Source organism: Dunckerocampus dactyliophorus, chromosome 14, assembly GCF_027744805.1.
Source record: "Dunckerocampus dactyliophorus isolate RoL2022-P2 chromosome 14, RoL_Ddac_1.1, whole genome shotgun sequence".
Lineage (NCBI taxonomy): Eukaryota > Metazoa > Chordata > Actinopteri > Syngnathiformes > Syngnathidae > Dunckerocampus > Dunckerocampus dactyliophorus.
The window spans coordinates 28,184,111-28,202,810 of NC_072832.1; the positions used below are offsets into that span (position 1 = coordinate 28,184,111).

General features: G+C 42.6%; 1 protein-coding gene across 15 annotated transcripts in view; it reads left to right on the forward strand.

Moving 5' to 3' along the window:
• LOC129193597 (protocadherin-15-like) overlaps positions 1-18,700 on the forward strand; it is a 346,331-nt gene that overhangs the window by 314,801 nt on the left and 12,830 nt on the right. For 11 of the 15 annotated variants that reach the window (XM_054797865.1, XM_054797864.1, XM_054797866.1 and 8 more), the window contains 4 exons: positions 2-121; positions 13,128-13,149; positions 17,390-17,428; positions 17,559-17,632. In XM_054797865.1, the coding sequence (XP_054653840.1) occupies positions 2-121; positions 13,128-13,149; positions 17,390-17,428; positions 17,559-17,632 (255 nt within the window). Of the gene's footprint in view, position 1; positions 122-3,837; positions 10,941-13,127; positions 13,150-17,389; positions 17,429-17,558; positions 17,633-18,700 lie in introns of those variants that run through there. The other 4 variants (XM_054797857.1, XM_054797861.1, XM_054797862.1 and 1 more) reach the window with 4 other exon arrangements.

Here is an 18,700-nt window from a genome sequence, read left to right on the forward strand (position 1 = left end):
GGCGGCAGGCAGAGTGCGCCAAAACAGCCCGGATTCAGATGGCGCTACCTCCGGGAGGCAAGGCAGCTGGCGCCGGCGCTGCAGGGGCCAACCTGTACGAAGAGCTGGGGGACAGCAGCATGTGAGTCACCCCTGATCCCCGTTTGGACTTCATCCTTTCACCGGCGCTTTATGTCACGTTCTGCACTTTACTTGTGGGTTTCCTTAAGCCCCCGTCACACTGAGCACAGCTCAATCAAAAGAACCAACCGGAATGAAAATGGTTCAAAATCGCACCACATTCGGGAGGGGATTTGAATGCCGTTGGAATACTTATCAGGATTAGGGGCTTCCTGGATTTCAGCACCTCTGTACCCTGCACGGCGGTGGCCGGTGGTAAAGCTTGTGGTTTACACCTTTACGCATGTTGCTAATTTGCCGTGGCAATGAGTGTCTTTTATTTGTTTATTTATTTATGGCATGCCTGAAAAGCGCGAAGACTAGTTTGCGCACTGTTGGCCTTCAGTGTACACATAAAATTACGCACTTGCTACGTGCGAAAATTGTACACATTGGCACGAACTGACCACGCTCCGGCACAAATTATTTACACCTTGCTTTTACGTCTAGTGCGCGACAGTGCTACACACGATGCACATTGTTCCCGCATGGTATGCATTCTCTCCACCACTTCCTGCATCCGTGAAGCATTCGTGGCGTTATTTGGTCTCGCAGGCATTGCCCCTATAGCTTTATGAATTCCTCTATTTGCAAGGAACCTACAAGATATTCAACTTCAGAGAAGAAGCTCGTGCAGAAAAGAAAGGGAAGTAAAAGGTACTCCCCAGCTGCAGATGATGAATATGCAAAGAGCAGGAAGGAGGCAATAAACTATACCACGGGCATACCACTGCGGAGACAAAGTGCGTGCAAGTGTGAACGAGGCGTATGTTTGGCTCCTTTTTGTCTTGTGATGTAAATTGGCGACACGGAAGTGCGAGTGAGGCTTCAGCGTGCTTGCTGCCTCTCAGCACGTCTGTACTTTCCACGCCGGCGGCCGCTGCTGAACTTTGCTTGGCCGCTTTTCCTTGGCGGTGATGTCGATGTGCTGTGAATGAGGCGACGCAGTGATGTTTCAGCGGTGTGATGTTTTTATTTTTAATTTTTTTTAATGCGATCAGAATGTTTACAATGCTGTTGGGAATACCGTAAAATATTTTTGAATAGCTTAAAAATATTTAGAATGCAGTCAGAGTGCAGTTACAATATATTTTAGAATGTTGTTCGAAATGTTTCCGCTTTAAATCCACCTTGGAAGTTTTTAGAATGCTAAAAACATTTGCGCTGGCCACAACAATGGGCCGTGATATTTCCACTGCACTCAGAATTTTTAGAATTCACTTTCAATGTCCAAGAATAAACCAAGATTCTGCTGCTAGTGTGAGTGCGGTATTAGTTTTCACGCCGTCTCCTGATCTGTGCTCTTATTTTGATTTACTATTTCTTGTTTCTCATCAGCAGTCGCCGCTGCTATTTACACACAAAGAACAAAACTTAACATTAAATATTTACCATGTGAAAGGCAGGATTGGAAATAATTCCACACAGCGGACAAACTGAGCTTGGTATCTGTGGACTACTGAGCAGTTTGATAAGGTCTCACTCGCCCACTAAGATGACAAGTGTAATAACTATAGCTGTACACTTAACTATGGGTATTTTTGGTTTGTCCTTTGCCAAAACCGCTATCAAGGCAAGAAGTTATTAGAATTGGAAAATAAAAAATTCCAACATTAGGCATGCTTGGCAGAATTGAATGAGATCCAAAATACAAGAAAGTCAGCCTGTAAGAGAAAAGATGGTAATACTGTAGTTTTGTTTTTCAGTTGTCAGAGAGACATTGTAGTAGCATTTGTTGTACATGTACATTTGTTGTACATGGTCATAGTAGTAGTACTTCTATCTTGCTAGCCATCACAATGCTAGCATCTACAGATACGTTCTTCTCATCTTATCCTCTTTCTTATCCGTCTACTGTATATAGCTAGTATAGCTTGTTAGCTAGCTTGCTGGATATTTATCTTAGCTGTCCATTTAGCAAGTTCGCGTTTTAGCTTTCTTGCTGACTACCTTGATGGTTAGTTATCTAGATATTTTGCTATTTGGCTAGTTAGTTGTCTTAATGGCTATCTGTCTAGAAGGCTAGTTAGCTTCTTAGCTATCTTGCTGAGTGTATAATATGAGTAAAGTAAGCGTCCTATGCCCTGCTTGTTTGCTAGCTAGTTTACCTAAAAGCTCTTTCTGCTCGGTTCCTCCTATGGGAGTTGCAGCCTTTGTCTGGAGGTCTAGGTTGTATGTTGACCATGTTAGGACACGGTCTGCCCTTGTTGGACCACAGAATCTAGAAAAGGCTGCCCAAGTCTGCGCTTTATGAGCTGCTGCCACTCGCTGTCAGGCGTGACAACGACGGCATAGAGACAGCGATGATGAGAGGAAAGTAGCGATCTTGGCATGTCACCAGTGACTGTCACCTTGGGCCTTAGGGCTACATCACCTTTGAGTTACCCCATGTGGCCACCGACATAGAGACTTCATGCTTATTGATGAAATGACATTTCTGTCGTCTTACCATCTGTCTGTGTTTTCTGTCCTTGCCATCATTTCTTGTCTTCCTTGTCTCTGTGGCTTCAGACTGCAGTAAGTAACCACAAAATGTAACGCACTCACAACTCCTTAAAACACGGGAGCCTTGAGCCCTGTTTTTGTTTCTAGTGCATCTTAGCTTAGCGTGGCCTTTTTCCCCTGTAGTCAAATAATTCCACCTGTGCTTTGTCCTATCCTCATTTCCTCATAATTGCCATGCAGGTGAGCCCTTTGGCTCAAAGTTTGCTTTTAGTTCTATGGTACAAAGAAAACACCAAGTAAATTTGGATAAATACGGATTTGGAGGCAATCTGATACCAAATTGGTTCAGACATTTCTTTGGCATTCCTTCGAAGTCAAACCATTCAAGGACTGGTATGATAATTTAACACATTTAAGAATTATTAAACTCTTAAATAGAGTTGGGCATTGTTTGAATTTCAACGAGTCCGATTCCGATTCCTCCCAATGCTTTTAAGAGGCAGGGTCATAAAAGTTTGCGTGGTGTAAATGAGGGCGCTAACCAGAGTTCTTTTTGGATGAAATGTCTGAATACCTCCACGAATTGTTTAACGATATGAACTTTTTTTGATCATTTTTGCTCTGAATTTCTTACAGGAGTATTTCAAGCGGAGTATAAATATAAAAGCATTCCACTTGAATATAAAGACTCTATAAATATATGAAGTTTCTTTTTACAGGAGTACACTTTCACACAAGAGGTTTACTTTTGAAAAGTAGTATACTTTGTTTGCTGCCTCAATTTTGGTGTAAGTTACTTTTGATCACACCCTTATTTTATTAACACAAGTAAACAAATGTTGCACAGAGCCCATCGCTCTTTTTGTTAATCTCAGCCGCTTGTTCTTCCCTGGTGCTCGCAGGCAGGCTTCTTCTTCCGGTCGGCAAAGTGAGCATCAAAACTAGGAATCGTAATAAAAACATTTGAACGATCCCAGGAGAATGGGAATGTCAGTTCCGGTTTCCATTGATGCTCGAGACTGGATGCCCAACCCTACTCTTAAACGCTTTCTACATATTAGCAACTTGAATAGCATTTGAGTTGCCTCCGTCTGCTGCTAATTGGTTTAGTAAAATAGTCTGTGAGAACCAAACCTACCACCTCCATCCTTTTGTGTTTTAGCTCCCTTAAAGCATCACTTTTACTTGATTTCAATTTTTTTGTCTTCTTCACCTTCACCCAATCTGGGACAGGGCTAAAAAGTCTGTCACTGAGGATGCTGATCATCAAAGGATTCTTAGTATCTTTGCCAGTCGTGCCCTTGCCACCTACAGCAACGGAGCGCTGCATGTCAACTTGCCCAAGTCAGAGAGCAACGTGACCTTCCTCTCCGACCGCAACCCGCTAACCACCCACAACCCAGTCTACAGTGACACTAGTCTTCTAGGCAGCCCTGATGTCTACACAGGGGGTAAAAGCCCTCCTGAAAAACGCTTCTCCTTTTCTGAGCCTCATTCAGAATGGCCAGGGTGTGCCTGGACCCTGCCGGCTCGCATTCCTGCGGGGTGTTACGAGGCACCTCGGAGACGAGCCCTCATGGACACGGCTGATTGGGAGATGCGGATTCTCCAAGCGACCATGAGCGAATCGAAGAGTTCAGATCTTCTCCCTCTGAGTGGCAGCACCGAGACAAAACTGTCAGTCCGTGAGCAAGCGAGGCACTTTGAGCAGCAGGCCCTTCTGGAGAGAGCCCTCATGCAAAACACCCAAGGCTCACTTTCTCCCATACTTGTCAGGGATCAAGATGGCACTGATGTTCTGGAAGTAACCTCTGACACACTCCTGTCCATCATGGACTACCCCTCATCTTTTGGCCGGGACGTACCCCCAAATTTTATCATCACCCAAGGAGATGAACTGTGGCCCGTGTCCAGCCAGAGATCAACTCCACCTGTCGTCAGGAAATTCAGCTCCAGCATCTCGAGCTACATGACAGTGCAGCCATGCCAGATCCACGTAGAGATCATACCAGACCCACCAGAGAACCCGCCGCCCCCTCTTCCAGAACAGCCACTCTCATCGCGGTCGTCCTCCCTGAGCCCTGATCCACCTTCATTTCCACCCTCACCCCCGAACATCCCTAAATTTAACTATCAAACCTCTCCTCCTCCTTCTCCTCCCAATAAGCCAGTCTTCCCCCCACCTCCTCCACCTCTCCCTCCTTCACCCTCACCTTCTATCGACCAAATCCGCCCGGTCGTCCAGTTTGTCCCAACCTCTTTGCCGCCCGTATCTTCACTTCGCCCCATTTCGGAACGCAAGCTCCACTCTCCTCCTGCCACGTCACAACCCAACAACGGGAAGAGGGAACTGAAAGGGATCCTCAAAAACCTCCAGAATCTTGCCGACATAGAGAGGTCTGTTGCCAACCTGTACAGCCAAGTCGACAAAAACTGCAAGGTGCCCAAGTTTAACAAGAAGCCACAAGTGACTGACGAATCAGAGGGTGCTAAGACACTGCGGGACTCTGATCTCAGCAGTGAGCAGAGCACGCCAAAGCCCGACACTTCCAGCTCTGCGGTCCAAATCATCTCAAGTGTGAAGTGTGCTGAAAGCTTAGAAAGCGAAGGGAACGCGGCGACCGAGGTGCACGACTCAAACATTGCTGAGCTCAGCGAGCCCTCTTCCTCTCAAACCACAGTCTTCTGACTTTCACTCTGTCTCTGTTTTCTCTTTATTTACATCATTTTTACATCTCCCATTCTTTGTTCTTCTTCTTTGTTTCTGTTTTTTTCGCAACTGGTAGTTTTGCAACAATATGCTTTGGTTTTGATTGTGTAGGCTTCTCAGTGTGACAGTGTTTTTTTTTTTTTTTTACTATGTTGTGTTGAAAACCGCCATCTGCCAAAAAGTGTACTCAGCTTTGCCACATTGATTGTACTGTGTGCTTCTAGGCCTGCTTTGCAATATAAAAGTTTATAACTGCCGTGCTGCACTTTTTGCTGTCATTGGCGCTACAGCTTGGGTTGTTTTAAATTTCATACAGTGCCTGTAAACATAAAGCTCAGGTTTCCGACTGGTTTTGGGGTGTTGCATTTCGGAACATATGGAGGCTTCTAGAATTTGACCAGGCAGAAGCAAGGGGAGTTGCTTGACTGTAGATGAATACTGCCTGTACTGCTTTTAGCTCATACAATATATTCTGTCTGCAAATAACAAAATACATCTGGGGAAACAATAAACAAGTTGAAATGTTGCACCTTTCAGCCAGAAGATTGTTACTAAACAAACAATAGGCGAGTTACTATGTACTGTTTAGGATTTCCCAAAGGTCTGCACGTTCTTTGCATGCTCCTTTTGGAGTATTTAGGATGTACTGATGGTATGTTTATGCATTTTTTTTATTTAAGCTTACATAACACATGCACTACTCACAAAAAGTTAGGGATATTAGGGATGAACCTTTTCCAGGTGAACTTGTCTCTGTCTCTGCTGCAACCTGTTGGTGGCAGTCTGAGAACATCCTGTTTGAAGCCTTGCAAAGGCTGATCAGCCAAAGCGCTTTGCACTGAGAACCCATTATTTGATGCACTCCAGTCACACGCTGGTGTAGATCTACATCTGTATCCACGGCTACCCCGGCGCAGACTGACAGAAATGTGGCTGCCAATTTGAGCCAACAGCCTCTCCGACCAGCACCAAACAGTCATTCACACTCATACACCATCCGTCACTCGGATGGACAAAACTGTGTTCTAACCCTTTTTGGGTGACCGACGTCATAGCTCTTGAGTCACTGCCGCTCAAGACAAATGGTAAATGACTTTTGGCCGATTACTTGCTAAGTCCCGCTCCTACCCCTGTAAAGGATGTTTTGCTTGATGGAGGCCATGTTTTTTTTTACCAATCCTGCTCAGATTTTACACACATTTGCTTGTCAGTCCCTAAAGGTGTGTACCAGATGTCGTGGTCATTTGCCAAAATTTTAAGCCCTGTCCACACGGTGCAGAATGAGTAAATAGTTGTATCCAGATGGGAAAAGATGACACGGGTGAAAGGCACACCTACGTGTGGCGCTGTAAACTCATGACACAACCAAACTATGGAAGAAGCACGAACACATGCACATAAGTGCGTCGTCTTCCTCTTTCCAAGGCTCATCTAGACTTACGACCAAATGGAATGACTTCTCCGAGTCATTTTGGAGAATAAGACAACAAACTATCAGGAGAAAGTGGACTGGGGTGAGTCATGCCAGTCCAAATATTCAGATGTGATGTTGTCCTGTCGTCAAAGCTCACGTCTGGTCACGTGATGGTGACAGGTCGATGACGTCATCGTTTTCAGAAAAGAAGTGGGTTGCTTGTCTACATGGAAACGACAAGCCGGTGTTTTCAGATTTTCACACTCTGGAAGCTGTTTTGAAAACGTACCATTTCAGAATGCCGTTTCCGTGTGGATGAAAGGTTGAAACTACAGTAGGGATGCTCCGATCAGGGTTTTAACTTTTAGAATAAAGCTTTTTAACACGCTACCCCCACAAGAGTTAAATTCCCCACGGCAGACATGATTGCTTTTGTTTTGAAGGAAAGTGGGAGGACGATGCTGCCAACTTTACACTGCACGAAATGATCGCTGCGAGCTGCAATAGTGCTAGCCACAGGTGATTGGCTTTTGTGATTGGTGTTTATCGGCATATGCCGATCACGTGATTTGTCACGGAAATCGACCGCTACTGATCGGTGTTCGATCGATCGGAGCAACCCTAACTGAAACCATAAAATACTGCCCTTTTGACCTGGAAACATTTCTGTGTGGATAGCCCCTTAGAGTGGATTGAGGTGTGTGAGACGTGTGTGCAGGTGTGCACGTTTGACAAATCCAGTCCCATGTGGTGTCCTATGTGTTTTCACATGTCTTTATACACACAAGCAGACTTTGGTTGCATCGTATCTTATCTTCTTCCAAGGAAACGTCGGTAATGACTTGTATTTCACTGAATTACGGTTGCCGATACAATCATGCGGGCCGGTTTCCCCCGTGTGGGGCGACCTCTGGAGGCTCTGTCAATTCACATGTACTGCAGAGATCCTGCCAGCTTGATAAAGTAGTCACTCTGATGTTGTGCAGCACACTTGAAAGGGCTCATTACAGAACCAATCAATCCCTTAAACGGGAGTCGGGGCCACTGCCTGTGGGACTGTTGAGTACAGTTACCTCCTCCCTTTTTTCCCCTCACTCTCCATGTGTCCCATTTATCTGCTTCCCTCTCACACATCTTCATCCCACACAGACGCTTCCAATCCTTGGCCCCTTCTTGTTAATCTCATGATGATCTCTTACCTCTTTCACTTGCAGCTCCACATCAGGGTTTTCACTCCCAGTGGCGTCGTGCAGAAGTCTTAGTCCACCAGCTGTGTTGTTTTGATGACATTTTTCACAACAATCACGTTGACACAGTCAGACAGGACAGCAGGATGGCACACAAAAACAACCATTTTGGCAGACCTTGTGCAAGGGTACAAAGAAGACGCCATTACATTTAGATGAGATCGGGATGCAGAGATGTATTTTCACCATGGCGTCAATGGAAAGCGCCCGCCCGCCCAATAATCCCAACGGTACCGCTATTCCTCATCCCACATCGAGGAGGAAAATAGACAGACAAATAAACACAAATACAAAAGTTTATATTGGCAGTGGTCTGAAAGTCTGTGGCATTAGGTAGCTGGAGGATGGGGGTGATGTCGTCATCTCATTTGCATAATTGGCGATTAGTGCCTGTTTTTTTTAACCTTATTTAACAGCAGACGTTCAAGTGTGACTTGTAGTCTGGAAAATGCAGTACAGTTGTCCCTCGTTTATAGTGGTTAATTGGTGATAAGTGAATTTCCGCAAAGTAAGATTCAATATTAATAAATGAAATATTTACATAGTTAATTCTAAATATGATTGTTAGCATTGTCAGAGTCCTGTGGACCTTTACACTCCTATTATTCTTTGTTTACAACACATTGCTCAACTGTAATACGCGGGCTACGGGATCACAGCAAGGACACGAGACAGCTGCTGCTTTAGACATTAGCATGTTACCAAACTAACCAGTTAGCGTCCGATTTCTTTGTTCTAAACTTAAGAAAGGGTTTCAACCAAAGTGGGGAAGAAGGACAAAGTAAGAAGCCAAAATGTACCACTTCCACATGGAATGGGAACATAACTTTTTTTTTTTTTTTACTCTCATCATTTCGGACACTGTGTTGTTTTCGTCAACATCATTATTTTCGTTGACAAGACGAGACGGGATGGAAATGTTAGCGGGTGATCTATCACAGTGGTCCCCAACCGTTTTTGTGGGAGGAGGGGTGCTGGAGGGGTGGGTTGCCTGCATATATCGTATCTATGATTTATTGTGTAAAATTAAGACAGGAACAACAACAAATTAAAAGTACAAAATGAATACAGAGCCAGCATCCACCAGTACCAGCCTGGACTTTGTTTTTCAGAGAGAAGATTATCACGTGTTTGTGTGTGTGGTAAAAGGCAGCGTGCTAGCATGACTTAACTTCAGGTTGTGCACCAACAAATATGCATATTAGCACCCAATAAGGTCATCAAATGTAACCTTTATGCATTCCCACATAGTATCAGCATTTGGGAGCAAACATGAGGTGAAAGAAAAAGGCTAACAATACAGTATAGTAGTCTATCTGCGGTAGCATGGGACAAAGTTAGCACGCACACAATGGTGTGTTTGAGGTGTTGGACAGGTCGCCGCTCCCAACAAGCAAAATAAACGTGCAAAAAGGATGGGTTTTCTAACTGTATTTTTTTTTTTATTTTTAAATAAAATAATAGCCCACATTTCTAAAATTGATATGCATTTACAACAAATTCAATGTAGTTAGTTATTTTTTTAAGTGTTTTTTTTTTTTTTTTTAATCATTACACCTGGTTGCACGGTGGTTGGGGTCCCGTGTCATCAGATGTTTAAAATGCATCACATTTCTGCCTTCTATGCAGATTTTTTTAAGATATGATCTACAGTAGCTACATTGGATTTTGTATTTCCCTGTAGACTTTTACACGTGTGCTTTGTATGCAGACAGTCATTGTATACCAGCTTTGTTTTTTTTCCTCATCCAATTTCCGACATCAATTTATATATATATATTTTTTTTTTTACCAAGACTAAAACTAGATGAAAACATTTTTAGTTTTTGGCGAGTAAAACTTTTTTTTTTTTATTTAATTTTATTTTTTTTTTGTTTTTATCCAGACCAAAACTATTACATACAGAAATAACAAAAATGTGACTAAAAGAAGAAGCATTTTAATCCGTAACACAAAGGCTAAAGATAAAATGGCTGCCAAAAATAGAAGTGTTTTCATCTTGGATTTGAACGTTGCCAAAGTTGAGGATTGTTGCACATCTTCTGAGAGATTGTTCCAGATTTTGGCAGCATAAAACTGAAACGCAGCCCCACCGCAGCAGCAGTATTCATGGATCTGACAAAAGCTTTCGATACAATTAATCACACTATCTTAATTTCAAAATTAGAAAGGTACGGAATTAGAGGTTCAGTCTTAAATTGGGTTAAAAGCTACCTAGCAAAGAGGAAACAATTTGTAAAGCTAGGAGAATACACATCTGGGGGTTTATACACCACGTGTGGAGTACCCCAGGGGTCCATATTGGGACCAAAACTGTTTAACTTGTACATTAACGACATTTGTAAAGTAACAAACAACTTAAAATTGGTCTTATTCGCGGATGATACCACCGCTTTCTGTTCTGGTGAAAGCACACAAGAACTCATTAAAAAGGTCAAGGATGAAAAGGTCATATTAAAGTCATGGTTTGACAGGAACAGATTATCTCTGAATTTAAGTAAAACTAAAATAATGCTATTTGGTAATAGTAGAAAGGACACGTACGACCAAATACAAATTAATGGAACGGATATTGAAAAAGTGGAAGAATATAAATTCCTTGGGGTTATAATAGATGAAAAAATGATATATCTCTATATATATCTCTATATTGAATAAAGCAAAATATGTTCTTGACCAAAAATCACTCCACACTCTGTACTGTTCCTTAGTATTACCATATCTAACGTATTGTGTGGAGATATGGAGAAATAATTACAAAAGCAATCTTTACTCACTCACTGTACTGCAAAAAAGATGGTGAGGATCATTCATAATACCAAGTATAGACAACATACACACCTTTATTTTTAATATCACATATTAGTGATGATCATTCATGATACCAAGTATAGACAACATACACACCTTTATTTTTAATATCACATATTAGTGATGATCATTCATGATACCAAGTATAGACAACATACACACCTTTATTTTTAATATCACATATTAGTGATGATCATTCATAATACCAAGTATAGACAACATACACACCTTTATTTTTAATATCACATATTAGTGATGATCATTCATGATACCAAGTATAGACAACATACACACCTTTATTTTTAATATCACATATTAGTGATGATCATTCATGATACCAAGTATAGACAACATACACACCTTTATTTTTAATATCACATATTAGTGATGATCATTCATGATACCAAGTATAGACAACATACACACCTTTATTTTTAATATCACATATTAGTGATGATCATTCATAATACCAAGTATAGACAACATACAAACCCTTTATTTTTAATATCTCATATTAGTATCATTCATAATACCAAGTATAGACAACATACAAACCCTTTATTTTTAATATCACAGATATTAAAATTCGCAGATTTAGTAAACTTTCAAATCGCTGGAATAATGTATAAAGTTAATAACAACTCGTTACCCAAAAACCTAATAAAGTATTTCTCAATCAGAGAGGAGAAATATGATCTTAGAGGAAAGTTAAACTTAAAACATTGATATGCCAGAATACGCTGAAAAGCCACAGCATTTCCGTGTGTGGAATGAAATGATGGAACGGATTGAGTAAGGAACTAAAACAAAGTACAGAGATGAGCAAATTCAAAAAACAATACAAGCAGTTGATGTTTGCTAAATACAAGCAGAAGAGTCTTGATTGTTCTGTCAGGTTTGTTATTTTATTTTGTTTTTATTTTTATTATTTTTGTTAAAAAAAAAAAAGAAAAAAGCTTTGTTCTTTTTTATTTATTTATTTAGTATTGTCATCATTATTATTATTATTAATGTATATGTATATATATATATACATTTTTTTTTTCTTTTTCTTTTTATTGGGGGGAGGGCTATCTCACCGTTATCTATTATGTGTTATCCTGACTATCACAGAAAACATGACATGGAATGCAGGAAGTGAACAACATGTACTGTACTAGATGTAGAATAGATGGGGGGTAGGATTAAATAAGCTTTGTTTCTTCCTACTCCTTTTGGACATGTGGAAGTGTGAAAAAAAATGACTCATGAGATGTATTCCATTGTAACCTTCATGTTCAAGTAAACTAAACTAAACCAAACCAAACCAAACCAAACCGTGTTTAGCCCTGACTCTGGGCACCCGCAGGCCACCCCTCCCAGAGCTTCTCAGAGCTGGAGACGGTTTATGTGGCTCTAACATGTCACATGTACTTTGGCGCCAGACCATGAAAAGGCAGAGCAGTTTTAACGTCTATTCACTGAGCGACAGAGACCTGCGTACTGCACTAATATGCTGTATTTGCTGGTTCTAGTCACTATTTCCATCCTGTTGGCTTCCATGTTTGTTATTCAAGTACAGCAGAACTCTACAGCAAAGCCAACAGGTCATCCATCAGAGCCCACTTCCATCTTCATCTCTGCCTGGGAGGTGTGTCCGTACGTTCCCCGGTCGCTAACAGCAGAATACAGCAGTCCAGACGACGCTCACACATTGCGTGGTCATATATCAAAAGTCACCGTTATTTACTGACGAGTTAAAGTACCCTGGCAGCCCCTCAGGCCCGGCAGCTCTGATCCTGGCTCCTGTCTTATTGACTTGTAACGAAAGCACTGCAATGCAGACGCATTGTCGCTGGCAGAAGTCTTTTGATGAGGTTGAAGATTTACAGGCTTCATTTTGGTCAGTGCGTCGCTGTCTGTGGAGAGGATGCAGCACAGTACTGTATGTACAGCGTGATAACCAAGGACACTTTTATTAACTTGGACAAATAATTCATCCCTGCATCGCAGCACTCTTTTAATATCTGCTTGGAGATCTTTTTTTTTCTTCAAAATTCCAATCTCATGCAGACGCTTTGATACATGCATGTATTGTTGCATTTTTAAGCTCCCATTTGGACGAGATAAAGGAGTCCACACCAAATGCGACAGCACAGCAGCCGCGGGGCGTCCTTTTCTCAAATATCGCAACGTCGTAATAATACATACAGAAAATGCATCATAAGTAAAGCTGCAAATTCCTCAACGGTCAGCAGAACAGAGATATGCCGCTGGTGGCGAGCAAACATCTCATTTATGGGAAATGTGGATGTCGCTTTGTATTCATTATGTTCTTTTTTCTACTTTCTGCGGCACACAGCAGGCGAGGCTACGGCAGGCCGGTAAGTATGATTTGATCACTCCGCTCTCAAGGCCACTTTTATCTTATTCTTATCTGCACCTTTGATGGCAAATGTTGAACAAGCACACAATCTTTGAGATGGAATTTGTGAACAGTGACTGTTGCTGTTAGACAACAATGCTGTCGATATTCACGCTAGACCGTCTTCATCCCTCCCTTTCAACACAATTACACATTAAGTATTGTGGCAAGCTTGAATACACACTTTTTTTGCTATTCAAGTGTAAAAATAAATGCTAATATCAAGAGGTAATATCATAATCATCATGCAAGTGTAAAAAGAAGTTAAACCCTATAAAATGGAAAAAATAGCACTGAACATAAGCATACAGTGGTGTGACAAAGTGTTTCCCCCCTTCCTGATTTCTTATTTCTTTGCACATTTGTCCCACTTAAATGCTTCAGATCATCAAACAAATGTAAATATTAGTCAATGACAACACAACTCAACACGTTATGCACTTTTTAAATGAAACTTTTTATTATGAAGGGAGAAAAAAAATCCAAAGCTACATGTCCCTGTGTGAAAAAGTGATGGCCCCTAAAGCTAATAAGTGGTTGGCCCCCCTTAGCAGCAACAACTGCAATCAAGCGTTTGTGATAACTTGCAATGAGTCTCTTCCAGCGCTGGGGGCTTTTCCTTGTTAAGGTCATGCCACAGCATCTCAATAGGATTCAGGTCAGGACTTGGACTAGACCACTCCAAAGTCTTCATCCATTCAGAGGTGGACTTGCTGGTGTGTTTTGGATCATTGTCCTGCTGCAGAACCCAAGTTGCTTTCAGCTTGAGGTCACCAACATTCTCCTTCAGCACAATTCATGCTTCCATTTATCACAGCAAAACAGCCCCAGACCATCACACTACCACCACCACATTTTACTGTTGCGATGATGAACTGCGGCCAGATGTGATGGGACACACACCTTCCAAAAAGTTTGACTTTTGTCTCATCAGACCACAAAGTATTTTCCCAAAGGTCTTGGGGATCATCAAGATGTTTTGTGGCAAAATGGAGACGAGCCTTAATGTTGTTTTTGTTCAGCAGTGGTTTTGGTCTTGGAACTCTGCCATGCAGGCCGTTTTTGCCCAGCATCTTTCTTATGGTGGAGTCATGAACACTGACCTTAACTGAGGCAAGTGAGGCCTGCACGTCTTTGGATGTTGTTGTGGGGTCTTTTGTGACCTCTTGGATGAGTCATTTTGGATGGCCGGCCACTCCTGGGAAGGTTCACCACGGTTCCATGTTTTGGCCATTTGTGGATAATGGCTCTCACTGTGGTTGGCTGGAGTCCCAAAGCTTTCGAAATGGCTTTATAACCTTTTCCACACTGATAGATCTCAATATCTCTATTACTTTCGAGGGCGGCAACAGGAGGGGCAATCACTTTATCACACAGGCCCATGTAGCTTTGGATGTTTGTCTCCCTTAATAAAACCTTTTATTTCAAGACCTCATAAAGTGTTGAGTTGTGTTGTCATTGACTAATATTTACATTTGTTTGATGATCTGAAACATTGTGACAAAGTGTGACAAACATGCAAAAAAACCCCAAAAAGAAATCAGGAAGGGTTCAAACACTTTTTCACCCCACAGTATGAGCAGAGCACAAATGGAGACAGCCATTCATACTGCACACATATTGCATCAAACTTGAAAACAACCTTGAAGATAAACAATTGTGTCCCTTTTAAACATAAAATAAGTCAAGCACTCCTAATAATAGTAATAGCAAGCAATGAAACAGTAACTTTATGTCTGTAAATATTCTCATTCATCCAGGTCATTGTATTCTCAGGTTGTCTTGGAAGATGTTAGGACATTTAGAAGACTAGATAGGACAGGATGGGATGTGAAACTGTCGTTTTGCGCCACAAGAGAGTGAAATCATTCTTGGTTGGGGGGTGCATCTACCTTCGAGAATAGATATTTGGATGCTGCACCATCCCCTCAGACTAGAGCTGTCCTATCTTGTCATTAAGCATGAACTGATAAAGCCTGCTGACAAGACTTCACTTTTAAGGAAAAGTGCACTTTTTTGGAATGTTGCTCATCATCCACAATCCTTATGTGAGACGTGAACACACGTCTTTCTCTTTACTGTGGCTTCTAAAGATATAAAAACAGATTAAAAAGAGGTAGCTAATTACTGCACGTATGGGACACACCTATTCCACCACTACTGAATTTTAAAATTATGCTCCAATGAGGCGAGATTACCCGTACTGTGCGCGTGAGCAAAACGAGTGCTCCTTTTTTCTCCTGCTTGTGACATTAAAAGCCTGTCCTAACTTCCCCTGAGCTCACTTGCAAAAAACCTTAAGAAAAACCTTATCAGCCACCTCAAACGCCAGTGCTGTGACCTTTGGAAAGTGCAAAAGGTTTGTCAGAGACCTCCGTGGCATCACACCGGCTGCTGGGAGCGTGTGCCCGAATACAGTGCACCTTGCTGGGCCACAGCAGGTGGCTCCTCCCCCTCTATACTCTGGTTCTCCTGGTAGTAATGATGTCATCATATTTCATTAGGACTAATCAACAATCCTGATTTGTTCCAGGTGTGCACAAACTACACTTACATATAAATGTTAAAAAGTTATCGATAATCGATCCTAAAAAGCAAAGTTATCTGTAACAGTATTGGTTTGGACAAAAAGATAACGTGCATCTTTAATATAAAACCTTCTTATGGCAACACAAAATTCCAACCTATTTCAAACCAGTAAATACCCTGAGACAAAAACTAGTGCATTCTAAAGACAAGGCTCCAAACCAAAAACAGAGCAATGTGGTCTATTCCATCCACTGTAAAGATGAGGAATGCAAAGAGCACTACATTGGGGAAACTAAGCAAATGCTCCAAAAAAGGCTTTATCAACATCGCAGGGACAATTCTAGTGGTCCTCAATCAGCAGTACATCTACACCTTAAAGCTACCAATCACTCTTTTGAGGACAGCGAGGTAAAGATTTTGGCCAAAGAAAACAGATGGTTTGAAAGAGGAGTAAAGGAAGCTATTTTTGTCAAACAACAGAACCCATCATTGAATCGGAATGGTGGTTTGAGGTTCAATTTGGACCCTGTGTTCAGCAGGTTACTGAGACCAAAACCCACAGCTCTTAGTCTTGCAAATGAGGTGAAGCCAGGGCCGAGCCAGAACAATAGATGCTAACAAGCCAGTATCAGAGTCGTTCATACCCAATTCAGGGAGCGACACTTCCCTTTTATCGGAGGTGTTAATAACAGGATAGGATTATACCACTACTCCGCCCAGGCTTAGTGTAAGGAACCAATAGGAGGAGGGTGTTGGCACACCAATTCCGCCCACTCTTACTGTATTTAAGGCCTAAGCTACCAGCACTTATTAGTTCGCTGATGAAGCTCTTCGGATGAGGAGCGAAACGTCCGACACCTTCTTCACAGAAGTACAGATGACGTCTCAAGAAGCCTTTTCCTCGATATAAAACCTAAACTTATAAAACTTTGTTGGAGAGTTTTGGAGGCGTGTTCTATTACGTGCATGAATTAGCTGCCTCTTTTGATGTGGGTTTATATCTTTAGAACACACGAGAGAAAGACGTGTGTTCATGTTTCACATAAGGGTTGTGGATGATGGGCAACATTCCAACAAAAGTGCACTTTTCCTTCAATGACCTCATGTTTACCACACGTACCAGTTTAAAAAGAAGTTGGACACCATCCATTCACTGTGCACATACGTCAGTCACGTGTACAACTACACTCTTAGTGACTCCATTGTTTCTCATTAAATCTGACAGGGTTGCTTTTGACGGAACAGCAACGACACACACGTGTAAAGATACGGCTTTCCCGTGTTTGTGAAGATGATTCTGTGCTTTCCAAGTACTCGTTTTACTCGCTTTTGTGGCTTTTTCAACATTTTACCTTTCTCATTACTTTTCATGATGACATCAAGCTGTCGTATTCTTGTCAAGTTCACTGAGTCATTACTTTTCTGACTTTGGTCTCACGGTGACGCTTGAAAGCTCCACTTAGGTAACCAAATGTGGTTCCTTGCCTGGTGGAGCTGGTGCCTTATTTTCACCATGAGTGGATGAACTTTTCCCCGTGTTGTTGTCTCTCATGTGTGCTTTATAACAAAGACTCCCTTTCTCACGCGTTAACTCCTGTTTGTGTCCTATCTCCTGGCGATCTTCTCCTTCCTTCCTCCCATCATCATATCCTTTCCCAAATCACCGGCAGCATCAGCAACTGCTGAGACCATCTCTACTGAGACCTGAGGTAGAAGTGCTGCCCCCCACCCCCTTAACGTGCATGGATTCTTGCTTAGTCAGCATCTTAATTGTGGCTCCCCTTACTGGGCCGCTGAGGAGCAGAGCTCAGGGATTTATTTGTGTCTCTATCATTGCAGGAACTCTCCATGGAGTCCGGCATCGACCCCGGACAAGACTACTACACGCAGGACTATTACAGCTATGACCAGGGGTGAGCTTGCAAACCTGACTTTCACCTGAAATGTCACCCTGTTATTTGTTTTACCGTAACGTTGTACAACCTCCACCAAGATATCACCCACACGCTCCTCGGAACAGGTGTTGTCTTCCACAAACCTCTTTCCATTAATGCGAACACACACTGGCAGCAGTCTTTACTTACGTAAACACACAGAAATGCGTGCCGTTGCACGTGCACGTCACTTTCCGGATGCTTTACGTTCACATTTTGCATTTTTGCATTTTTTTGGTAATGTGAACAACCACATAAAAGATCAGATTTGAACAGACCACCTAATTCAGACTGTTGGCTCCCTGGATGACAGGTGTCAGAGTTTGGTTGGCATTGCTGGCAATAAGTCGGACTGGTTTCCAGTGAGGGTTGGACTCCGCCAGGGCTGCCCTTTGTCACTGATTCTGTTCATTACTTTTATGGACAGAATTTCTAGGCACAGCCAGGGCATTGAGGTGATCCAGTTTGGTGGCTGAGGGATCGGGTCTCTGCTTTTTGCAGATGATGTGGTCCTGGTGGCTTCATCGAGCTGTGACCTTCAACTCTCACTGAATCTGTTTGCAGCCGAGTGTGAAGCAGCCGGGATGAGAATCGGTACCTCCAAGTCCGAGTCCATGGTTCTCGCCCAGAAAAGGGTGGAGTGGCATCTCCGGGTCAAGGATGAGATCCTGCCCCAAGTGGAGGAGTTTAAGTACCTTGGGGTCTTGCTCACGAGTGAGGGAAGGATGGAAGGCAAGATAGACGGGCGGATTGGTGCGACGTCTGCAGCGATGCGGACTCTGCATCGGCCCGTTGTGGTGTAGAGGGAGCTGAGCCAGTGGATCTACGTTCCTACCCTCACCTCTGGTCATGAGCTTTGGGTCGTGACCAAAAGAAGGAGATGGTGGATACAAGCGACTGAAATGAGTTTCCTCTGTAGGGTGGCTGGAGTCACCGTAAGAGAGAGGGGCAGGAGCTCAGAGTAGAGCCGCTGCTCCTTCACATTGAGAGGAGCCAGTTGAGGTGACTCGGGCATCTAGTCCAGATGCCTCCCAGATGCCTCCCTGG